The sequence below is a fragment of the Nannobrachium achirus genome (assembly GCF_963921795.1).
Source record: "Nannobrachium achirus genome assembly, chromosome: 22".
In the NCBI taxonomy this organism is placed as follows: Eukaryota; Metazoa; Chordata; class Actinopteri; order Myctophiformes; family Myctophidae; genus Nannobrachium; species Nannobrachium achirus.
In genome coordinates, this window is record NC_137829.1 from 23,924,188 (window position 1) to 23,947,086 (window position 22,899).

Sequence of the window (22,899 nt, forward strand, 5' to 3'; positions counted from 1 at the left end):
AGTTGCCATTTTAGAGGGAAGGCTGCTCCTGGGAGGCTGTGTTGTTGCAGCTGTGAAATGTCCGGCAGAAGGGTTGCAAATCTGGAGTTCTATCCTGCGAGGATGAACTCATGGGAGTCTGTTTTGAATTTACTGCCCTCAACATGTTAAGAATAAAGGAATGTAATCACAGCCCGTGGAATGCATGGGTCATCTGTATGAAGCTCAGTACAAAGGCAAAAATACGACTTAATGTAGGCTGTGTGATAGGAGTGATAACTCATCACCTTGATAACACCACCTAAGCGCAGGTTGTCATAGATATTGTTCACTGCATATACGGTTTAAGATTGGCAGGGGTCATCAATACAGTATGTCCATACACACAGACAAATGTGTCCGTGGCAAGACTTGTCCTTGTCCGTGGTATATTTTTTGTTTTTAATATATAATGATAATGTTCTTATTATAAGACCCAATTACTGACTGTCTCAGTCTCCAGGTCTTCTTCAGAATATGTATGACACGGATTTACTATGACACTATGTATGGCACATTAGGAGTCCACTAGGACAGTGGTTCTCAAACGTTTTATTTTCAAGGACCCCGTTGAAAATGGAACCGGTTCATTTGGTTCCATTTGTACACTCTCAGAGTTACAGACCTGTAAGGGTCCATTTGGAACACCTTCAAGCAACCTCGAAGGTCCCTCGACCCACTTTGAGGACCACAGCACTAGTAGTATACATTTAGGGCTAGCACTGTTTCTTGAAATATTTGTATGTCCATGGCAAACACAGAATTTTGACAAAAGTGTCCGGCTGTCCGCCACAAGCCGTCACGGCGATGAACCTCTCTCTCCTTTCAGACTGGTGGAGGGCTTCTGAGGCACACAGCAGAGGAGCAGCTGCCTTCTTCCCTCCTCTCCTGGGTCTCCCTCCCATTTTTGCAGCCCCCTTCCAGAGCCACGATCCCACTAACTTTCAGTCAAGGACCCCCAGCAAGAATGGACGAGTCGCTGCCAAAGGTGCAGTTTGAAGCAATTCAGTGATTCACAGAATTACTCTATACAAGGGAATTATGGGCTGAGGTACAATATATATACGAGTAATTGACCCCTGAGGCAAAAGCAAGACATGCACATTCAAACATTGGCTTGTAAGCATGCGCAAGGTGCCCACACTATGCATCGGCCTATATTAGTAAAATACTTCTGCCAACATAATGAGCTTTTCCTTATGAAGTGCAGTTGATATTTGTCAAATTTGGTATGTCTGTCTGTCTCTTCCCCCTGGTTATTTTCAGTCCATTCCACTACTAAAGCTGGTCTTCGTGCATGGTTGCCCAGTATGACACACAATGTGCTTGTTTCTATAGGGGTGAACGGAAGCATCAATGGTGGCAGCACTTCCTCTATATCTGCTGGGAACCCCCTTCCATTTCTAGCAAAGGGAACCATGGAGAAAACCAAGACCGCCAATGGCAGTGGAAGGAGTCACAAGAGCAGCCAGGATGTGGTCCAAGTGCAACAGAAGAGTACTAAAGAAAAGGTCAATATTTACTAAAATATAATACTATAATAATAATTATAATATTAAAGCTGCAAGCAGCAATGACCGGGCCCTCGCAGCTCTACCCACGTCACAAGGCCAGCAGCCAATCAGAAACCAAACATTTCGACTAATTAGTGGCGTTTTGGCGCATTTTTGGCCGTTATCACGGGTCGCACTTTAACGATAGTTTAAAGTTTTTCTCCCAAAAAAGTTTTTGGGCAAAAAAAAATTTTTGGAGAAAAAAAAAATGTTTGAGAAAAAAAAAATTTGGAGAAAAAAAAAATTTGAGAAAAAAAAATGTTTTGAGAAAAAAAAAAATGATAAAAAAAAATTTGAGAAAAAAAAATTGAGAAAAAAAAAATTTGAGAAAAAAAAAATTTGAGAAAAAAAAATGTTGAGAAAAAAAAATTATGACACCAGCCGCGAGTCTGTACGACAAACGGTTCATGAGTTATAGAGGCACTTCCTGTTTGGTGAAGGGCACTTTCTGTTTGGCGAAGGAAGCGTCAATTAAGGTTAAGGACTCTTAATCAAGTCATATGATACCAGCCACAACTCTGTACGATAAACGGTTGATGAGTAACAGCCAAAAAAGGAACAATCAAGTTTCGGCCAATCAGAAGAGGGGGCGGGGCTTAGTTAAACCAATTAAGGTGAAGGACACTTAGTCAAGTCATATGATACCAGCCACAACTCTGTACGATAAACGGTTGATGAGTAACAGCCAAAAAAAGGAACAATCAAGTATGGACCAATCAGAAGAGGGGGCACTTCCTGTTTGGTGAAGGAAGTTTGACCCTTCGCCACGGGCACGCCGTTTTACGAAAACTCACGATTCGCACAACTTTTCATCGTTAAGGTGTCTTGAGTATGCCGAGCGAACTTGAAGTTGATCCGATTAACCCCCTAGGAGGAGTTCGTTAAAGTGCGACACGTGAAAACGGCCAAGAATACACCAAAACGCCACTAATTAGTCAAAATGGCTGACTTCCTATTTGGTTTCGGACGTGGCGCCAAGATACTTTTTTGTGAGTCCGGACATGATACAGGTGTGTACCGATTTTCCTACGTGTAGGTGAAACCGTATGGTGGGGCTTGAGGCACGAAGTTTTGTAGGGGGCGCTATTGAGCCATTAGGCCACGCCCCATTTTGATTTTTTTTAAATACGAAATTTTTCGCCACTTGTGATTCGTGTGCAAAGTTGCGCAACTTTTGGAGTACGTTTTGCGGCTCAAAAACACGATTCATTCGGCGGAAGAATAATAATCTTTGCAAATACAATAGGGTCCTCACACACTGTGTGTGCTCGGGCCCTAATAATACTTTACTAAAGTGCTCACTTGATACACGGTTGTTGATCTGCTGACTTTACTGACGTAACATTACTTGCATGTTCCTTGCATTTGACTTCACAGTAAAATCTCAGTGTTCATTTAAAGGTTCTCTGGGTAACTTTCCTGTTCTATCCTGGATTTGAATGCCGAATCCCGAATGTTACCACTTAGCTAATGGAGACCTACCTGCTTGCTCTGGGGAGAAATATAAACTTTACATTTTTAAAATGTGTGTCAAACCAGAAATAGGATTGTGTCATATCATAGGTCATGTCCAACCTAGACACAATAGAGGGTATGCACGTGACATCATCATCATACCCGGAAGTTATGCAGGAACGCTTACTGAGTGGCAAAAAACTACTTTCTGGCCCATACATCCAAAAAGAAAAGTCCTACCTGATTGCATTAAATTATGTTAAACTACGTTAAACTCACTTTGCCACTCGATTTGCCATTCACTTTATGCATGCGCGTACCCTCTATTGAAGTTATATACTTATACTACAGATTGGACAAAATATAAATGTATCCACAAAACAAATTACTTAATAATAGAGCTTTAACGTGTAACCAAATGGATCATTACAAGTCCATTGGGTTATATGTGTACAAAGGATTTTACTGCGTTGGCTGAGAAATGCGGATTCCATTGTCTTGTTGTAGAAGCTCAACAAGAAGGCACTGGAGACCTCCAGCATGAGCGGCAGCCAATCGGGTTCCTCGTCAGACAGCTCCAGTGGCGGGGAGAGCAGCAGTGATTTAGATGACCTGGACGAGGATGATGACGATGAAGATCAGAGCAACGACAGCGAGGACTCCGACTCTGAGAAGGAGAGTCGTGTGAAGAGGAAGTTAAAGGTGTGTAGCTGACTTGCACTTCCAGTTCATAAGTATAGTTTTATGCTAGAAGAGACAATTATATCACTTTTACATGCTAAAAGGGTACGGGTTTGATCAAAGATCTTTATCTGAAGATCTATTTGCAGTTCTGTGTGTGCCTTGATGGGACAAATGAAGACAATTCAATATTTGTTATTGGATGAAACAGGCAAAATTTGTTCTGAACAAATACATGGGACGTCAGGAAGGTTTTCTGTTTGATTGAATATTATATTAGTAAGAAATGTAAGCAGCACGTGGTACAGTAAGACATTAAGGCTAAAAGGATAAAACTAAAAAAGTCCTGGGGACTTCTTTCCATTTGTGTCCTATGTATTCAATCAACAGCATAACAAATGAACACTGTACAAACATGTGATGAGCTGAATATTTATGAATTCTAATATTACCTAGATAAAAGGTAAATACTTTTTGTAATAGTGGTTTTACAGTATTCTTTTTATTTTTTTTTACAAGTATGATTTAAAATGTTAAGAGAAAATTCAATGTGACACACTTGGCGTGTATGCTAGCTGCCCCTGTGCTGATGTGACACTGTCCTGTCCCCTGCTTCTCTCTTCCTCATCCTCCTCATCACCCTTCTGCATAAACCCAGGATCTGACACAGAACCCTGCTGAGAGCAAAAAGAAGAGAACTTCCATATCCGAGGGAAGTGAGACACGTGAAAGTCTGAGCATTACTTCTCAGAAGCGATGCGACGATGTTCCTCCATCTTCCTCGTACCTCCCTCTCCCGTCGCACCATAACGCCCTGCTCCGCGCCACCGCTGCACTCTTCCAGAGCTCCAAGCCCAGGGAGGAGGAAGGCCAGCAGCATGCCAGTGTCATCCAGGCCACGGGATTGGTGGCTGGCAGCAAGCCCCTGGCGATGGTTGCCCATTCCCACCACAGGGATGTCTCCCCTTTGCCCCCCAGGTCCTCGCCCAAGCCCTTCTCCTCTCTCTCCTCCTCATCGTCCTCGCCGATGCACTTCTCCTCCTCGCCCAAACACTTCCCCCTCACAGCGTCGCCAAAGCACTTCCCTCATTCTCCCTCGCCGAAGCACAACTCCTTCTCGTCCTCTCCTAAGCCTCTCTCCCTCTGCTCCTCACCCAAACCTCTCTCTCTATGCTCCTCTCCCAAGCCCCTGTCTCTCTCCTCGTCCCCGAAACCCCCCTCTCTGTCCTCCTCGCCAAAACCCCCAACTCTCTCGCCCTCACATAAACCCCAGTCTTTGACGGTGTCTCCGAAGCACACAAGGATCATGGATGGCCTAAAGGCGGGCAGCAGGAACTTCCTAGACGAAGGCTCATTACACACAAACAGTTTAAAGTTGAAGCAGGTGAGTTATCTTGTGGATTATTTACACTTTTCATTTCTTGGGTGATTTCTGTTTATTCGATTGTATTCGTCCCATATGTTTGTTACTCGGTTACTGAATAAAACAAAAACACTCATCTGAAGTTAGTTATTATAAAGCAGATGCGTTCCATTCTACGTCCTCTATGTAATAGCTCTTTTATAGGATTTTGCTCGTAGATGTTTTAATATCCGTTTGGCTATCATTGTTTCTGACATGCAGATTTTTAGAAGGTCAGTGGGTTCCCTCTCAACAGAAAATTAAACGTCTAAGCACTGTTATCAGCACTTTGATTGTACTGTATGCCGGCTTGGCCCTCCACATGTGTGAAAGTGACAATACATTTAGTTTTATTGGAAATACTTCACTAAAGCTGACAAGCAATTAACTCTGTAATGCTTTGCGATGCTCATTGTTATCAAGAAAAATAAATCTGCCTCTTTTAAAGGATTCAATTATTGTCACTACTCTGGGAAACGGCGATAGTGGGGCAATCTGACAAGTTTTCTTTAATTTTATTCATATGACAATCCCATAATAATACATATGAGCTGTCGATCGTCGTGGTATGACAAAACCTGCAAACATAAGTTGACAGCTAAACCCACGTGATTGCACTAAGCGGAAGGTTTTTAATATATTTTTGCTCAGCAGCCTTTCTTTGCTTTATCGCTGTTGGCAGAAGAGAGTCTTCTGTTCATTGTCTTTTCTCTCCCAAAACAATAACACTGCATTATATACTTCACCTCCATTCACGGATCCATAGTAATGGAAATGAGTCGCATGCTGTGCAAATAATTAAATTGCTTTGCTCTTTCATATAGCCCTTCCTCCCCCAAGACTCCTTCAAACAGACGTTCCCTCTGCCACTGAAAAACCAGGACATGTACAAAAGTCACAAAAAGGTGGCTTCCTCCACCTCAACGCTGCCGCCTCCTAAATTGTCTCCAGAGATGCTCGGCTGCCGAATACTCCCGCCCCCACACAGCAACCACACCAACATACTCCCGCCCCCACACGGCAACCACACCAACCTGTTCCTCAACCACCACCCTAACGGGGTCATCCACGGTCCTGTTCAAGACGCCCCGCTGGCCCTCCTCTCCAAGCCCCACAGCCAGAGCAGCAAGCCCCTGCCGGCAGCCACCAGCCCTGCTGTTCCCATGCCTGTCAACCTGAGCTCTGACTCCAAGGAACCCTCAGCTACCGTTGTGGGTTCCTCCAAAGCCTCTACCTCATCAGGCCAGACCCACAGACCCAGGAAGAACAAGGCTCCCAAGCCTCTGCATGTGGGAAAGAGCCTCTCCAAAACTGCGCCGCAGCCCCTCGTGGAACTGCTCAAAGGTACAGAGTCCGACATTCCCAGCAGCAAGGACTCTGATGACTCGCTGGGGGATGATGATGATGATGACGACGACGACGACGATGAAGACGATGACGATGACGATGATGTAGATTCTGATGGTAGTCTGTCAGGTCAGTCAGGCTTGGTCTTTAATTTGATTAGTGCCGCTGATATACAGCGCATTATTAAAGATAGAAACTGTTCTAAAGAGGTTTCTTCTGAAAAAAAAATACTATAAAGATTATCAACCTCACCTGTGGTTCGGATGTGAGAGGAATATTAATTGGAATATGTTTATTCATAATCCTCTCTCCCTGTCTTTTTCCCTCTTTGTCTCACGCTGGCATCCTCCCCCCTGCAGAGTCTGAGAGTAATCCGGAGAGCGATTCTGACGGCTCTGAGGAAGACGTGAAGGAACGCGATGAGACAGACACGGATGCAGAGCGGACCCCCCAGAAACTTTGCAAGACCTCCCTCCATAGCTCGTCCTCCAGCCTCTCAACCAGCTGCTCCCCGCTCAACCTTCAGGTCATCAAGCCCCCCAGCCTGCCCTGTGGCCTGTCTGTCCCTGGCGCGGTGACCTTCTATGACACCGGCCCCTCCTCGTCCCCCTCCTTGCTCGCCACATCACCCGGTAACAAAGACACCCTGCGTCTCAGTCACCTAAACACACAATAGAATGACACAAGCCGAATGCTAGAGTTACAACGCAACAATAGTGTGAGATTCCTTCAGGTCACAAAAGATCATTAGCGTGTGGTTCAGGACGTCAAGAGAGTCTTGGTCATTCAGATATCAAAACAGCATTGCAGCCAAAGTCAGCACCCTGTTTCTTTTTCTGCAATTCTGTATTCTTGGCAGCCCAGAATGTTATCGCCTCTCCCCTCTCTGCTTCGTCATATTATCCAGTTTGGGAGAAAGAGGGCAGTCATTTTTTTCCAGCAGGAAAAGATTGTTGTACATTTCGTTCCAGTTCCAAGTGAACGTAATGGCAGAAATGGTTTGGTCATTGTTTTGATGATATCCAACAGGCATTTGCTTTATGCAGTACAGCCGGGCAGATGTTTAATAAACCTGATACATGCTGACTCATGGAGCGGATTACATTACTTGAGAAGCTGGATTGTCACTTGCCTGTGGGAAAAGCATTCAATTATTGCTCCTTTGAGTTCAGCTGTAACACTTATTTCCCAGCCCTTGTCCTTTGAATCTTTATTTGCAATGTTTAAGACAGATTTTTAGATCTGTTTAAAATGTGATTGTTTTTTGGTTTGACCCTTTGTTTCCAATTCAGATTTCTTTTTAACTGTGTATCATTGCATTTTTCAATGTAAAACAACTGTCCAGAACAGACTGATACTGTCCTTTCTGGGGAATTTTTCCCTCCGTGATAAATGAGACGACACAGACCTTTTTTATTTTGGGGAAAGGGCACCTCTGCAAAACATGGCAGGTTTTGTGCATTTGCTCAGGTCACAGAGGAGCTGCCAGAAGCAATGAGTCATTTCTTCTGTTTCCTAGGATCAGGGAAGAGGAGGAGGGTAACAGATGAGCGAGTGCTGCGATTACCACTTGATTTTGGGTGAGACACTCACTCTAAATGCATCTACACATACGCATACAGTACATACATATGCACACACACTACACTGTAAAATCCTGAGAGTTAATTTAACTCTAGTTTACAAATGGAACGCATAAATTTGGTTCCATTTGTACATTCTGAGATACAAATGGATAAATAAACACTTCTTTTGGAGCGGTGAAAGCGCTCCCAATAGACAGGTATGTCCGTGGGTATGTGGGTGGCTGGGTGGCTGGCTGGGTGGGTGGCTGGCTGGCCATGTCCGTAGCCTGGCAATACCTTGAGTGGCCACACACAACACACTAGTTAAAGGAGGGGCGCTGTTTTGTGCAGGCCAGGCACACTCACCACTCACTCACAGGCACAGTTTACTCACTCACTCACTCACTCACTCACTCACATAGGGTACAGCTGCTCAAATTCACCGCTCCACTTCGAACCGAGGTTTGATTTTTTTACTGTGTTCAACTCCAAACATCACCAATTTGTTAGCTATCTACTAGCCACTAGCATAATTAAAGCATTGTGTGTGTACACAATTTACATGCCAATTAATTGACTTGACACAGGCGGCTACTGTTAGATTTCCTCGCAGTGTGGCCACACTCTCACCACGTACTGTACTGTACATGGTGAGAGTCTTTCGAAAGATCCCAAATGACTCAAACCACTTTAACTTTAATTTCCAGTACAGTTCTTTCTCTGTTGTAAAGATGTTACAAGTAGACCACAGTAAACATCCCTGGCTTCCTCTAAAGAGGCCCTGCGCAAACCCAGACTTGACCAGCGCGGGCCACAGTGGGCAGGAAATGAGCCGCTGCAGCTCAGATACAAGGGGTTAATCACATCCAGCCTCAACACAGACATGCAACATTAGCAGCTCCCTCCCCAACAAATGCCGCAGCCTCGGAATCAGGGTTGTCTTTCATCTGCCGGGGATGTTTTTCATCAGCAGGTTCACAGGGGAAGGAGAGGCGACAAGCCTATACAGTATATTATCCTTCGTGCTGTCCCGGTGCAAAGACCCCACAGGCCTTTTTGTGTGCGCTGTGGCTGCACTCCAGCGGAGCTCATGGGAACTGTGGTGTGCTTCTTGGCTTATGGCCATCTAGGAAAGCCTGATTACTAAAAAGAGTCAGAGGGTACGCAGGCCACCGAGCACACAGCGAGCAGCTGTGAATGGCTCATTTAGGGTAGTTCACCTCCTTGTCTGCGGGGAGCTATGAGTAAGAGGGAGATATTTATGGCTGAATACCGACACGCAAACATCACTTTTTCCAAGGCATTCTGTAGTAATGCCCTGAAAGAGGACGTTTATCATGGACTTTTCAAATCAGAGAAATATTTGTTTATCTATACATCATTTTATGAAGCCACTAGCAATCTACTGATATTTAGACATAACTTCACAGATTGATGGCTGTCTCACTAGTTATCTTGTATCATCTGTACTTCCCGTTGTACTGTTAATTGGTTGTCATCTCACAACGTGTCGTGTAGTGATGCGTTGTGAGCTTGTAGATCAGCTATTTTTGGTGCGTGATGCCAGCTATATATTAACCTTAACGTTCCCTTATTTCAGGTGGCAGAGAGAGACCCGTATCAGGACAGTGGGAGGCCGTCTGCAAGGAGAGGTAGCTTACTACGCCCCATGTGGGAAGAAGTTACGCCAGTATCCTGATGTAATGAAGGTAACTCCATAGCGAGTTAAAGGTAAACTGTATGGGCTATTATTCAGTATGTTTTGAATGATTGTACGTTCTGAAGATTGTTTTGTGAAAGTTAATTACCTTCAGGTGGGAAATGGGTAAATGACAGCAGAAGTGCCCAATTTGATAGATATTGCTGTACCTGGAAAAAGTGTGCCTGAATTTAAATGGTCTTCTCTTCATTGTTTTCTCTGCAGTACTTGTCCAGAAACGGAATAACTGAAATCTCCAGGGACAACTTCAGCTTTAGTACAAAGATTAAAGTCGGTGACTTCTATGAAGCCAGAGAAGGACCCCAGGTAAATGCTTAAATCATTTATTTCAATTTTCAGAATTTCTTTAATTATTATTATTATTTATTTATTTGTATCTTTTTCAGGGGTAATTTTGTAGTCTTTGATCCGGAGATTGTAGATCGGCTATTTTTTGGCAAAAAGATTTGGTAGAGTGTGAAAAAAAGACCGTATCAAGTATCAAGTACATATATTATAGTACGTTTACCAATAGAGGGTTTAAATGGTACCGGATCTATGCAGCTGGGCAAATAAAGGGTGAATTGATCCCAGTGCATGACGGAGGACGATATCACGATAAATTAAATCTCCACGATACGATACGATTATTGTGTTGTTTTATCACGATAAACGATAATATTGCTTATCATCCCATCCCTAATCAGAAATCATGTATAATCCATGCTTAGCATCTTGGAGGTTTGTAACCACCTGTCTCTTCTCTTTCCATTCACTAAGGGTTTACAGTGGTGCTTGCTTACTGAGGAGGAGATTGTTCCCAGTATCATAGCGATGGATGGTAGACGTAGCCGTCACAACAAGTCAGAGAACCAGCAGGCAGTTGATGGTGCCGGGGCCAGGAGTAAGAAAGGACATCCTCCTAATGTCGCTGACATTCACCTCCATGATGCCAACGAGGCCAAGCTTCTTCGTAAGCTGGAAGCTCAAGGTCGTATCACCTTTTAGCAAAGTCACTGGCAGAGATTGGCACGAAATACAAAAAAGTATTTTGATTACAAATTAAAAATACTATGTGAACTACTTGAACTCTAGCGTCCATATTTGGAGAACTTTTGCCAAAAATAGCAGTGACGATTGAATGACAATGAAACTATATATGGAATCTATGAACAGGTTGTGGGGGTCCCTGCTTCATCTCTCTCTCAACTAAGGGGTCCTTGGCCTGAAAACGTTGAAGACCCCTGCTTTTTTGTATTTTGTGCCCATCTCTGGTCACTGGGGGCATCTGGGTTGTCTTTACCGCCGCCGCTAAGCCAGGCATTTCTAACACCTCGTTTTCTCCACCTCGTCTTGCAGAAATCGCCCGGCAAGCAGCCCAAATCAAAATGATGAGGAAGCTGGAGAGGCAGGCCATGGCACGAGCAGCAAAGGAGGCAAGAAGGCAACAAGGTTAGCCTCTGGCTTCTAATCAGGGCTTCGCTTATCTCTAATCCCGACCACATTCTGTAACAGAAGCTTAATTGATTTGTGTCTTCCAGCGATCATGGCAGCTGAAGAGAGGCGAAAAAAGAAGGAACAGATGAAGGTTTTCAAACAGCAAGTAAGGTTTTCTTTTGACCAAACTGCCTGGATTACATGACAGATTTTTGTATCTGGTAGCATCGACAAACACATGGTATTCAGGGTTTGTGCCCTCCAATGTGAAAATATTTAAAGCACAGTTGAGTTGCTTTGAAATTCTAAAGGGAAGATGCTAACCTTCAAGATGCTGCACCTTCCTGATCTGCATAGAGAACTACTGTGCCCCCCCCCCACCATCACCACTCCCCTCTCTATAACATGCATGACTTAAAAGTTAATTCATTTGATCTTGCTCTCATCCTTTTTACCAGGAGAAGATCAAGCGCATTCAGCAAATTCGTATGGAGAAAGAACTCCGTGCACAGCAAATTCTTGAGGTTGGTCCTGAAAGTTATTGCAGAAACATTCTGAAACACTTCCTTTCTGCTGTTGATGGGATTTTTAAAAAAGACCAACCAAAGGCTATTCCTAAATTATGTGGTTGCACTTTTGTCATGTCTGACGACTGTATGTGACTAATGCTTAATTGGGTTTCCGCGAAACTGCCATTGAATATTAAAAGCTCCTCAGTCCATGGTGTCGAACATAGAATATTACCATTAAGTCAAAGGTGCCAGAGAATTTACCATGGATAGGTGAAATTGCTATTTTCTCTCCCCCCACTAATAGAGGCTCTGAAGTATTTTAGCTTTTATAAATCAAATTTCAGTTGACACGCTTGGCAAGGGCCTCTTAACAGGATTTCATTGGGGTTATAATTACTGATAGAAATGGTTTAATTTATTCTGACTGCCTGCTGGTGTTTCCTAAGCACCATAGCCATTTTGTCTTTTTAGCATTTAATGGGAGGAAATAATTATCTCATTGAACAAGATAGCAATATGTTGTGTGTGACATTACAAGCATAAGCCACTGGCTCGTTTTGCTTCTATGGAGTATTGTTATTGTCTTATGAACAACAGCAGTTATCTAAGACTATACAACTTCTGTTATATAACTTCAGTTTGATATATTTAAAAAATAAAGTGTGGATTTTAATAAATAAATTACTTTAATCATTATTTCTTAAATTATTACTAAAGCAATATTAATTAATTGCTATCCTTTGAAGATGGACTACATTACTTCGAAAGACCTGTAACGGCATTCACTATAGTACCGTGTACTGTATTCCGACGGATTTCTTTGTAAAGGTTGCCTGGTTTTTGAATGCCCAGGTGTGTTGTTTTTGAATGAGACATGTCAAATGTGTCATGTGGTTGTGGTGCATGACCTGAAGACCTGTTTTGCATGCACAGGCGAAAAGGAAAAAGAAGGAAGAAGCAGCCAATGCCAAAATATTGGAGGCTGAGAAACGAAGCAAGGTTAGTTTAGATGTGCTTTAAGAATTAACCGTGAGTGTTGTGGCCCACTGTTGCCTCAAGCCATACACTACCTAACATAACAAAGCCCACTCCTCATTTCCAGTCAACTCCCATGAATCTCCCTTGTGCACCTGCCTGTACCCCCCAACCCCCACAACCACCTTCACCGCCCCTCATTGCCTCATTTAGGTGAATGTAAAGTAATGCTCATCGCTGCAGGGGACTGCTTCTCAATGCTAAGGAGAATTTCCACTGGCACCTAGAGCAGACCTTTTCCATGTTAATCAGTGTCATAAAAAAGGAGGTTGCATCCTCTGCGTGCCTTCTACGTGTCTCTGGAAAACGATGAGGGCATTTCCATTTTCACATTAGCTCAATACCTTCCCAGGCTGTGCGCCTGTCAATCAGATTAGTGGGATTTTGGCTGTCTGTTGTAGAAGACGTAGAGAGAGCCCATGCGTTTGTGTCAGCTTTTTATATAATGGAGATGTGAATATGTTTGGGTTTTTAATTGAGTTAATCTCTTTCTTTAAGGAGAAGGAGATGCGGAGACAGCAGGCTGTTATATTGAAGCACCAGGTAGGCATTTTGCTCTCCAGAACTGTACAGTATATGATGCTGAAGCCACTTTCACATGCTATTCTTCTTTAATCTCTTGGAGAAGGGTTCTAATGACCACAATCTGTTGTAGCCTGATTGAATAACAACTTCATTATTCCCTAAAATGAACTGTCAAATTATTCTTTGGGGGTATTGTGATTCTGATGGCTCTAGCTTGTTCTAGAGGTGTGGGTGGGCAGATTCTTACAATCTTGGCTTTCTTGTGTGATTTTTTATTTTATTTTCTTTCTTCTGTTTCATAATACTTTGACAACTCTCTTTACCAGGAGTTGGAGAGGCATAGACTAGATATGGTATGGGTATGTTTGTTTCTGTACATCTAACACCGCATCGTGACCCTGGTTGTGATAAATGGTTGTCATCATAGCAACGCATCCACTGTAGCGTTGGCTGCAGTCACACTACATCCTTCTGCATGGCTTTCAGCACAGCACAGTGCAATGCATACATCTGCTCCATTTGTCTCTCAGAGAAAACACATCCTTTATCTGCCTGAAATTATATTAAAAAAAACAAGACTCTTCAGAAATCATTACAAGATGCAATGAAGCCTCATAGCCCAAAACACCTACCATCCATGCATTGTTTTTAGTTTGTTTCGGATTGATCAGATTGTTCGAATCAATTAGACTTGCCATATGTTAGCCAATTTCCCTGCAGACACATGCAGACAATAATCAATATACAGTTTTGTTCATGCCAACACTGATCACATCATTCAAATGTACTTCCTATAAAGATTTTGAGGTTTATAGTACTAACTTATAGGTATAGTTTATAACTATTTTATAGAAAAACAAAAAGACTGTGATGATTTTAAATAATGACATTTCCATACTAAATAAAGTAAACGCTAACTTGAAAATAAACTCTTGTATTTTCTTAAGTAATATTGATGCTTTTTGCTTATGTCAGTAACATCTTAGATAATAACTAATAATTCTAGGAGCAGCTATAGAATTTCTGGCCTGTACCAGCTTTCATTGTGCTTATTACCAACATGCTCTCTAACTTTGTGTGTTTTGACATTTCCCTTGTTACTACATACTGTAATGCTTTGCCACTTGCTTTTCGGTTGCCATCGTACCACCCTCTGAACATCAACCACACTGTAATGTTTATAGCTTTGATTTTGTAACTTCGTGACTGTGGCTTCCTGTCCGTTTTGTTTCTCATGTGCACGCCATTGTGAGTCGTCTCCACATTAACAGCTATGGTCCCCTTCCTGTCAGCCAGTGTGTGAATATGTTTGTGTGTGACTCCGTCAGGAGAGGGAGAGACGCCGGCAACACATGATGCTGATGAAAGCCATGGAGGCCCGTAAGAAAGCAGAGGTGTGTACTTTCCAGCTCGCCCATATCACCTCGAAACACTGGTTCTGGTGGTTGTTTCCGGTTGGTGTCACATTGTTTTTGTTCACCTCATAATATTAATCAATTAGTTTATTCTCACTAGTCACGCTACGATTTAGAATAAAAGATGAACATACCAAACGAATGATGACTACAATAAACTACAACATGGCGTAAAGTTATTCTGCTCCCGACCGAATCAGAAACTCAAAAGTTATATTCATCCCAGGCTACTCGGAACCTAATTTGTGCCCTGCTCAGTAGTACTGATAGTAGATCTGGGAACCCAGAACTCAATACTTAACAATAAGTCACTATTTCTTTTGATTAGTTTTGTTTTCATTCCCTTTAGTTTAGTTAGTTTTTGTTTTCTCCCTTCAGGGGTGATTCTGGTTTTAAAGGAAACGAAAACCAAAATAATCGTAGAAATTACAATTTAGGCATTTATCCAGAGCGGCTACACTAAGGAAGGTAAACGCATACATCAAATGCATAGAGACCGTATAGTGCCTCAGTAATCTCAGTAATAGGTAAACCAAGAACCTAGCATCAGTCTAAACCGTATAATATCAAAAGAAATTGGGAGTGAGTCTTTCTTTCTAAGTTCATGGGTTCTGGAAAGTTTCAGGTTATGGAAGGTTACCCTTCATAATTGAAAAGAGACATACTGTACAAACAGTACGTGCCCCTGCCTATCCACTATTACCCTCTTTTTTTCTTTTTCTTTTTTAATCCCATCGTCCCTATTCTGGGCATGTCATAATAGGCGAACATTCAGTGAAAATGGCGCATCTAGAAGCTCACAACGTAAATCTGCTGTTTTCGCTATTTTACGTACAATCAAGTATATAGGGTTTGAGAGGTTAAACTATATGAAGTGTGAATTAAACTTAAGAATTGCCCCCCAAGCAATATTCTGTAAAAGTGAAGCAATTCATAAGCAAGCGGCATAGTGCATGGCTGAATTGTAAAGACATAATCCTTAACACAATAGTCTGCAACGGTGCCGATAGTGCACTCCGTTAACTGGTCTGTTACTCGGCCCTAGGAGAGAGAGCGGCTGAAGCAGGAGAAGAAGGATGAGAAACGGTTAAATAAGGAGAGGAAATTGGAGCTTAGGAGGCTGGAGCTGGAAATTGCAAAGGAGCTGAAGAAGCCAAATGAAGACATGTGCTTAGCAGATCATAAGGTATTCACATTGTTATGGAGATTTGTAGGGAAATGGAAATGAGAAGGATATACAGTGCCATCTGACATCTGTAATGTAAAATGTGTGCACCGTGTGCAAGTATGGCTTTCTCCAACTATCACCTGGAACTGTGTGTGTGTGTGCATCTATCTTTTACTTTTCATCTTATGTCATGCGTGGTATATTGAAGAAAGTGACCGAAGTGTGTGAACAGCAAAATGTATGGCTTTTTGACAAACATTGGTGCTTATAACATTAAATGCATCTTCACTTAAAATGAAATTGTAAGTCAATACAGGTCAAAAGAGTGCCATCAAGTGGTTGATAATGTCATGACACCAACCAAAGTATTGTATGTAATTGTACTCTAGACTAGATACAGCACTGTACAGGTCACATGGCTGACATGAGGTTACAAATGACTTAGATGAACCTGTCTGGAGAATAAGCTCTTTAGGACTAAGATTGGATCCCTGGAGATTGCCACCTTTTGTCACATATCATACCCATAAGCCTCGATGGCTGTCTAGTCCATCACAAAATATTAAGCTCTTCTACTATTGATCCACAAAGGTTATTTCTTTGTGAGTCTTAGCCTTCTGGCAATAGGTGCAGAGTGCAGAGACAGATGAAGGGACACTGCAGTTATTGTGACGTGCTTAAATCTTTGTCCCTCCCTCACTCTAGCCTCTGCCAGAATTGGCCCGTATTCCTGGCCTGGTGTTACCGGGCGCTGCCTTCTCCGACTGCCTGACTGTAATGCAGTTCCTACGCAGCTTTGGCAAGGTGCTCCGGTTCGATGTGAGTGCCCACGTGCCCAACCTGAGCGTGCTGCAGGAGGGTCTGCTCAACATCGGGGACTGCATGGGCCAGGTGCAGGACCTGCTGGTGCGCATGCTGTCCGAGGCTGTGTGCGATCCAGGTTTGCCCCCAGGACACAGGGTAAGAGTCCACCATTCCACTGATCATGATATCGTTCAACATAATTCAGCAGCATTCATTTCATGCATGCACCCAACAACATATTCTATCACGTCTCATGCACGATAGCAATTATTTGTGTTAAGTGTTGGCACAATATAAAGTGGTTCTAGGGTGCTCTGAACTGCAGTGTGCAGTAGGGTGTTATCGATATCTCTCTAACTAAATGAAGAGGCTTATCTTTATTGGAGGGTATCAGTGTTTAGGAGCTCTTAATACGCCTCTACACTTTAAACCAGAACTTTTAATTCATCCCCAAAGCCATTCTCCATGCTTTTCTGTAGGGCTTAGTCACGCCTTTATGTGACTTTCCATTATTTTCTTCAAGGAAACCAGCTGACTGCCTCTTATTACGCAGCCTTGTACTGTACAGCACTTAGAAAGGGATTCTCCTCGGAAAAGACAGGGTGCTCCGCCCGTCCCCTCTAAATGTTATTCTCTCCTCTAATCTGAGGGCTTACTGTTGGCCTATACACATTGGTTTGCTTAATAACCAATCTACTGATACACAATGAAGCTGTGTTTGAAAATACTTTTTTTCTCTGTCTCAGACCAAGACTGCCTTAGGAGACCACCTGACAAACGTAGGGATCACCCGAGAGAATGTGTCCGAGATCCTGCAGATCTACATGGAGGCACATTGTGTGCACACAGAGCTGGCTGAGTTGGCCCTCAGCCTGAAGACGAAGGCATTCCAGGCTCACACCCCCTCACAGAAGGCCTCCATGTTGGCCTTCCTGGTCAATGAGCTCTGCTGCAGTAAAGCTGTAGTTAGGTGAGGGGCCTATGTGATGCTTGAGCTTCCTGATGATTGCTGACCTGTGCATATTATCCAGTGCACAGTGCCGTTCATTATTTCCGATGCAAGCAAAGGGCACCTTTGTCTTCTGATTGAGCGGACAGTACTGATGTGTTTTATTCATTGGGATTTGAATTTTTTATAACGTGCTACAAGCATCAAAAGGAATAGTATACTGTAAGTCATACCAGATCAGTGTCCGCCCTGAGACTGGGATATAGGGGTTCGATCCCCGGCCGAGTCATACCAAAGACTGGGCCTCCCTGCTTGGCACTCAGCATCAAGGGTTGGCTGCGACATACTAGCATCATGTCCAGCTGCTTCATGCTACAGAAACAGGTGATAGGCTGCCCTATGGGCCTCATGGCTCGGCAAGGCTTGTTTAAAGTAGCATTGCATAAGCCCGATGCAGTACATGTACTGTATATATTTTCTGTTATAAGTATGGTTTCAAATTTTATTATAGATGGCATTAAAATTGTCCTACTAAGTTTTGAAATGAACTTCCTGATACCTGCAGTGCACCTTTTTGCATAGGGCGTAATAAAACCATAATGTACCTAATGCACTCATAGATCATCCGTTTTAGAATTCTTGCCTCTTTTCTGCAAAATTGTCCGTATTTATCATATTGGATGTGACCTTTCTTTCAGTGAGATTGACAAAAACATAGATCATATGACCAACTTAAGGAAAGACAAATGGTTCATCGAGGGCAAGCTTCGCAAGTGAGTATATCTTTATAACTACTATTTTTGTCTTAACCAGTGAGCTGCACATCTTATTTAAGTTGAAGACGGACACAACTAGTCTCAAATATCTCAAAATCTCAAATCTCAAATAATCCGTTCTAGTTGGCGACGTAAGAAGAAATTGTCTAACCAGTCTTGTATCGGATAGACTCAATTCAATGTGCCTCTGTACGGTATTGTCGAACTCTCATTGTCCGTTTTGCTTTTGTCTCTTGAGACTGAGGAGTGTCTATGCCAAAAAGACGGGGAAGAGGGACAGCAGCGGAGGTGGAGAGGACAGTCAGGCCCTCGGCACACCCACAGCAGGACGCAAGCGCAAGAGGAAAGATGTTGACAGCGAGGAGGATGAGGACGAAGACGAGGACAGCGAGGACGAGGACGATGACGAAGATGAAGAAGAGGCCGGGGGAAAGAGAGGGAAGAAAGCAGACGCCTGTGAAGAAGAGGTTAGTGAGGCGTGACCCCTACGTTGTTTGTTTTCTAGTAGTAAATGTCAGCCTGACCGCCGGCCTCACACTAATGAGATCTTTTCATCCAGGACGACAGTGACCAGACAGCCAGCGTTGAGGAGCTGGAGAAGCAGATAGAGAAATCATCCAAGGTAATTACACCTAATAAGGTTGAGAGAAATAATAATTGTTATTTTCTTTCCAGTGTCATCCCGCTGCTAAATGAGGCACCCCCTTATTGTGTTGACATGCCCTATGTCTCCATAGCAACAAAGTCAGATCAGGCGCAAGCTTTTTGAGTCCTCTCAGCTTCTGCGGTCCATGGTGTGTGGGCAGGACCGCTACAAGAGGCGCTACTGGGTCCTGCCGCAGTGCGGCGGTGTCTTCGTCGAAGGCATGGAAAGCGGTGAAGGTGAGACCCAGACGGTTCAAATAGGCAGATTGAGGTGATTTGTTGTCACTTATCATTGATATTGTATGGAAGCAGGCACCAATCCCGCACTAAGGATTGTGGTATCCACGGCAGCCCAACGCAGGCAAGGAGAAAAAGTTGAGATTGTCTACTCTAAACTTTATACAAATGAGAAGTACATTTTGCTGGCCGGCATCCAATCAGATTGACACACGATACCAGCTTATCAGCGAAGATTATCACAAATATTATTCACAGATGGATAAACAGCATAATGTGGGTATGTTTCATTTAGATATTTCTGTGTGCCAGCATTGAGATGAACAGCCATGCTGGTATGAACTATACCCACAATTAATTTTACCTTCAGCAGCTGCCGGTTACCCATCTGTTAGAAAGTTCCATTGTTCCGTTTTGTATAACAAGCTGTTTGTTTTAAACCCACCAGGAGCTCTCAAATACCTCTGAATTTGGTAGAGAGAAAAACAAAATAAAGCATGGTGACAGGCGTTGACTTCAACGTCGTTGGAACTTCTAGTGGGATTAACATTTAAAAATGGCTTGCATTTTAGTGATACGCACACCAGCAGTAAACGGTTAGCGTTGACGGAGTTTCGCTTCGCTTACACATATCTGCGCCCTTAAACCGCTTTAACCAGAGCATTTATACTGTTTATTCTTTCTTTTGTACAAAACTGAACATCAAATGTGCGTATTTCTTTATTATCATCTGTTTGTGTCTCACAGGGCCTGATGAGATGGAGAAGGAGCGTGAGAAACAGATGAGGATTCGGGGGATAAAAGTCAAAGAGGAGCAGCTCGAGGAAGAGGAGAAGCCAGTGGTTCCCCTCGCAGTGCAGAGCGCATCCACAACAGGGCAGAGAGACTGCCTCAACCTCTTCCTCCAGAAGCCTGGCTCTTTCTCCAAGCTCAGCAAACTTCTCGAGGTGGCCAAGATGTCCCCGGAATTGGACGGCATCTGTCACGCCAATCAGAGTGGTTATGCTCCAAAGATCCACGCCTCCGCGATTCCTCCCCCCATCCCGGCCTCTGAGGCGATGCGCCCCTGCAGCCCCCCACCCACCGCTGCCGCTTCTTCTTCCTCCTCCCAGCTGGGTCCGTCTCTCCTCAGCTCCTCCTACCTCAACGCCAGCCCGGAGATGACCTGCAGCTCCCAGCCGCCACTCCCCAATGACCAGCTCTTCAGGGTGCTGACTGAGAAGTCTGGCCACTGGTTCAGCCTGCTGCCTCGCTCTCCCTGCGACGAGTCCTCGGTCACCTCCAGCCCCACGCCTCTGGCCCCCTCCTCCCCACCTTCACAGGCCACCTATTCTTCCAGGCCCATATCCCCCTCCTCCGTCTCCCCTAATCCTTTAGTCACAGCCAGCTCCGGAAACCCTGCCGGGATCAATAACCTGCCGTTGTCCACAGTTCAGGTTGGTAGCGGCATCGCAATTTTATTCTCGATCGCTCAGGATTATGTTCTGCTGTTGGAGGAGCTCTGAGATGTATATCATTCATCAGACAGGCTTACATGACCAATTTCTTTACCATGTTACAAAACAAAAAAACAACAACTGATAAATGTTAGTGATTTAGTTATGTCACATCTATGGTAGCATGTGTTGTTTGTCAGTGGATCAATGTTGACGTATGCATGTAGTTCACCATACCGTGTGTTCTCAATTTTCAGCAAGTGAAGTGTAGCGCTCATCAAACAGGACTGCCGTTTTGTGGCTGGCCCAGTGGGGTGGCGAGCGCCAACCTGACCTTCCCTGGCAGCCCTCTCTCCCCCATGCTGGCTCTGGCCTACCAGCATACCGAGGGGAATGGGAGTGCAAATGGCAACCAGTTCCTGGCACCCACCGTCTCCACCAGCAAGAGTGAGACCCCAGAACCCCCCAGCGACAAGCCCTCTTCTGTCCCGTCTCCTGCTGCTGTGGAGGCGGCCAAGAACCAGGACTACACAAGTCCTCAGCCCATTCCCGAGGGTCAGTATGGCACAGCGCCAGCTCACACACACACACACACACACACACACACACACACACACACACACAAACACACACACACACACACACACACACACACACACACACACACACACACACACACACACACACACGGACTGAATACATTCAAGGCTCAGATGGTGTACATATTGTAAAGACTGATGGTTAGAGATGGTGAATTACATGACTTAGATTTGTTTATGCAAACATATTCATGCGCGTGTGCGTGTGTGTCTGTGTGTGTCTGTCTGCTGTCCAGAGATGCTATGCGGCTGGTGGAAATTGTCAGAAATGGAGGAACTTCAGGCTCTAGTCAAGGCCCTTCACAGTCGAGGCATCAGAGAGAAAGCTCTGCAGAAACAGATTCAGAAGCATATGGAGTACATGGCCCAGGCCTGTGCCAAAAACAAAGATGGTGAGCACTCTTCCACTCTGCTCTCCCCACTGGGGATGGGGATACAGACAACTTTGACATGGCGTGGTGGACAGGGGGGGAACACAATTTGTTAGAGCTAACCATTTATGATGTGCACACAACCTCAGTGTCATAGAAAGAGTGAAATATAAAAAAATGACGTCCTTCAATGGTTTTGATATATTGCATCAGTCAATGTTGACATGATTTAAGCAAACCTTTCAAATGAGACCAAAGATTGACAGATTGACACAAACCCCATATACCAAGCATGCTGACTTGAACAAGTCCTAAAACTTGACAGGAAAAAGAAAAATCCTCCTAATTCAATTGTATTCTCATCCTGTAATGCTGAGCCTGTCTAGACCCAGTCTGATGATGTTTTTGCACAGTGGCCGTCATTGACGCGAGGCGGCTGGAGGAACAGCAGGTGAGCGAGGAGACTGTGGAGAGCTGGTGTGTGGAGGAGCAGGCTATGGAGGTGGACATCGGCCTGCTGCAACAGGTGGAGGAGCTGGAGAGGAGAGTCACCTCTGCCAGCCTGCAAGTCAAGGTACACTGCTGTCCTGCTCTGCAACCACAAATACTGTAGGCCAGGGGTCTTCAACAGGGGGTCCGGGACCCCTAGAGGGTCCTCAGAGTTACTACAGGAGGTCCTCCAAATCTTCCAATCCTTTTTATATTAACAACTTGAACCCTAGTGTCCATATTCTGAGAACTGTAGCCACAACGTACAAGCTCACAACACCTCGCAGGTCCATTTGTTTCCATGTGTACACTCTCAGAGTTACACAACTTTTTTAAGTGTGCATTGCATGGAACCCACAAGGAACCATGAGGGTCCCTGGATCACACTTTGAGACCCACTGGTAGAGCAGAGTGTTTCCAGTGAGTCACAATATCAGCACCCTGGGACCAGAATGGAACAGAGCCTTCACTAGCATTATTGCACCTGTGAAGGAGGTGAGAAGAGACCCAAGTAGACTAATCATATATCATGTATTGTTTAACTATTTCGACCTTCCAATTTCTCCAGAATGTGAATGCTTAAATATATATATATATAAATTCATGGAATCTCTGTGTGCGTGTACGTCGACTGATCACTTCAAACTCGGCGTGCATATCGCTTAGGACCCGACAAAGTGCGGTGCCCAGTGTAAAGTCGGTCAGAATGGTGGTTGTCCAGAAGTTCAGAACGGCCGGTCAGACTGATATGCCCATACTTGTGTGGCGGAGAGAGTCGCAG

The 22,899-nt window shown here is 44.1% G+C and overlaps 1 protein-coding gene across 12 annotated transcripts in view; it reads left to right on the forward strand.

The window, feature by feature from the left end:
- Positions 1–22,899, forward strand: part of baz2bb (bromodomain adjacent to zinc finger domain, 2Bb) — a 66,752-nt gene that overhangs the window by 38,833 nt on the left and 5,020 nt on the right. For 4 of the 12 annotated variants that reach the window (XM_080752522.1, XM_080752523.1, XM_080752527.1 and 1 more), the window contains 28 exons: positions 815–1,006; positions 1,357–1,529; positions 3,534–3,728; positions 4,366–5,091; positions 5,934–6,585; positions 6,816–7,088; positions 7,976–8,036; positions 9,622–9,730; positions 9,946–10,047; positions 10,501–10,711; positions 11,080–11,172; positions 11,262–11,323; positions 11,616–11,681; positions 12,603–12,668; positions 13,203–13,247; positions 13,556–13,582; positions 14,558–14,623; positions 15,690–15,830; positions 16,518–16,772; positions 17,363–17,586; positions 18,264–18,338; positions 18,580–18,808; positions 18,901–18,963; positions 19,079–19,223; positions 19,971–20,659; positions 20,917–21,214; positions 21,495–21,650; positions 22,043–22,203. In XM_080752522.1, the coding sequence (XP_080608648.1) occupies positions 815–1,006; positions 1,357–1,529; positions 3,534–3,728; positions 4,366–5,091; positions 5,934–6,585; positions 6,816–7,088; positions 7,976–8,036; positions 9,622–9,730; positions 9,946–10,047; positions 10,501–10,711; positions 11,080–11,172; positions 11,262–11,323; positions 11,616–11,681; positions 12,603–12,668; positions 13,203–13,247; positions 13,556–13,582; positions 14,558–14,623; positions 15,690–15,830; positions 16,518–16,772; positions 17,363–17,586; positions 18,264–18,338; positions 18,580–18,808; positions 18,901–18,963; positions 19,079–19,223; positions 19,971–20,659; positions 20,917–21,214; positions 21,495–21,650; positions 22,043–22,203 (5,555 nt within the window). The remainder of the gene's footprint in view (positions 1–814; positions 1,007–1,356; positions 1,530–3,533; positions 3,729–4,365; positions 5,092–5,933; positions 6,586–6,815; positions 7,089–7,975; positions 8,037–9,621; positions 9,731–9,945; positions 10,048–10,500; positions 10,712–11,079; positions 11,173–11,261; positions 11,324–11,615; positions 11,682–12,602; positions 12,669–13,202; positions 13,248–13,555; positions 13,583–14,557; positions 14,624–15,689; positions 15,831–16,517; positions 16,773–17,362; positions 17,587–18,263; positions 18,339–18,579; positions 18,809–18,900; positions 18,964–19,078; positions 19,224–19,970; positions 20,660–20,916; positions 21,215–21,494; positions 21,651–22,042; positions 22,204–22,899) is intronic. The other 8 variants (XM_080752530.1, XM_080752524.1, XM_080752529.1 and 5 more) reach the window with 6 other exon arrangements.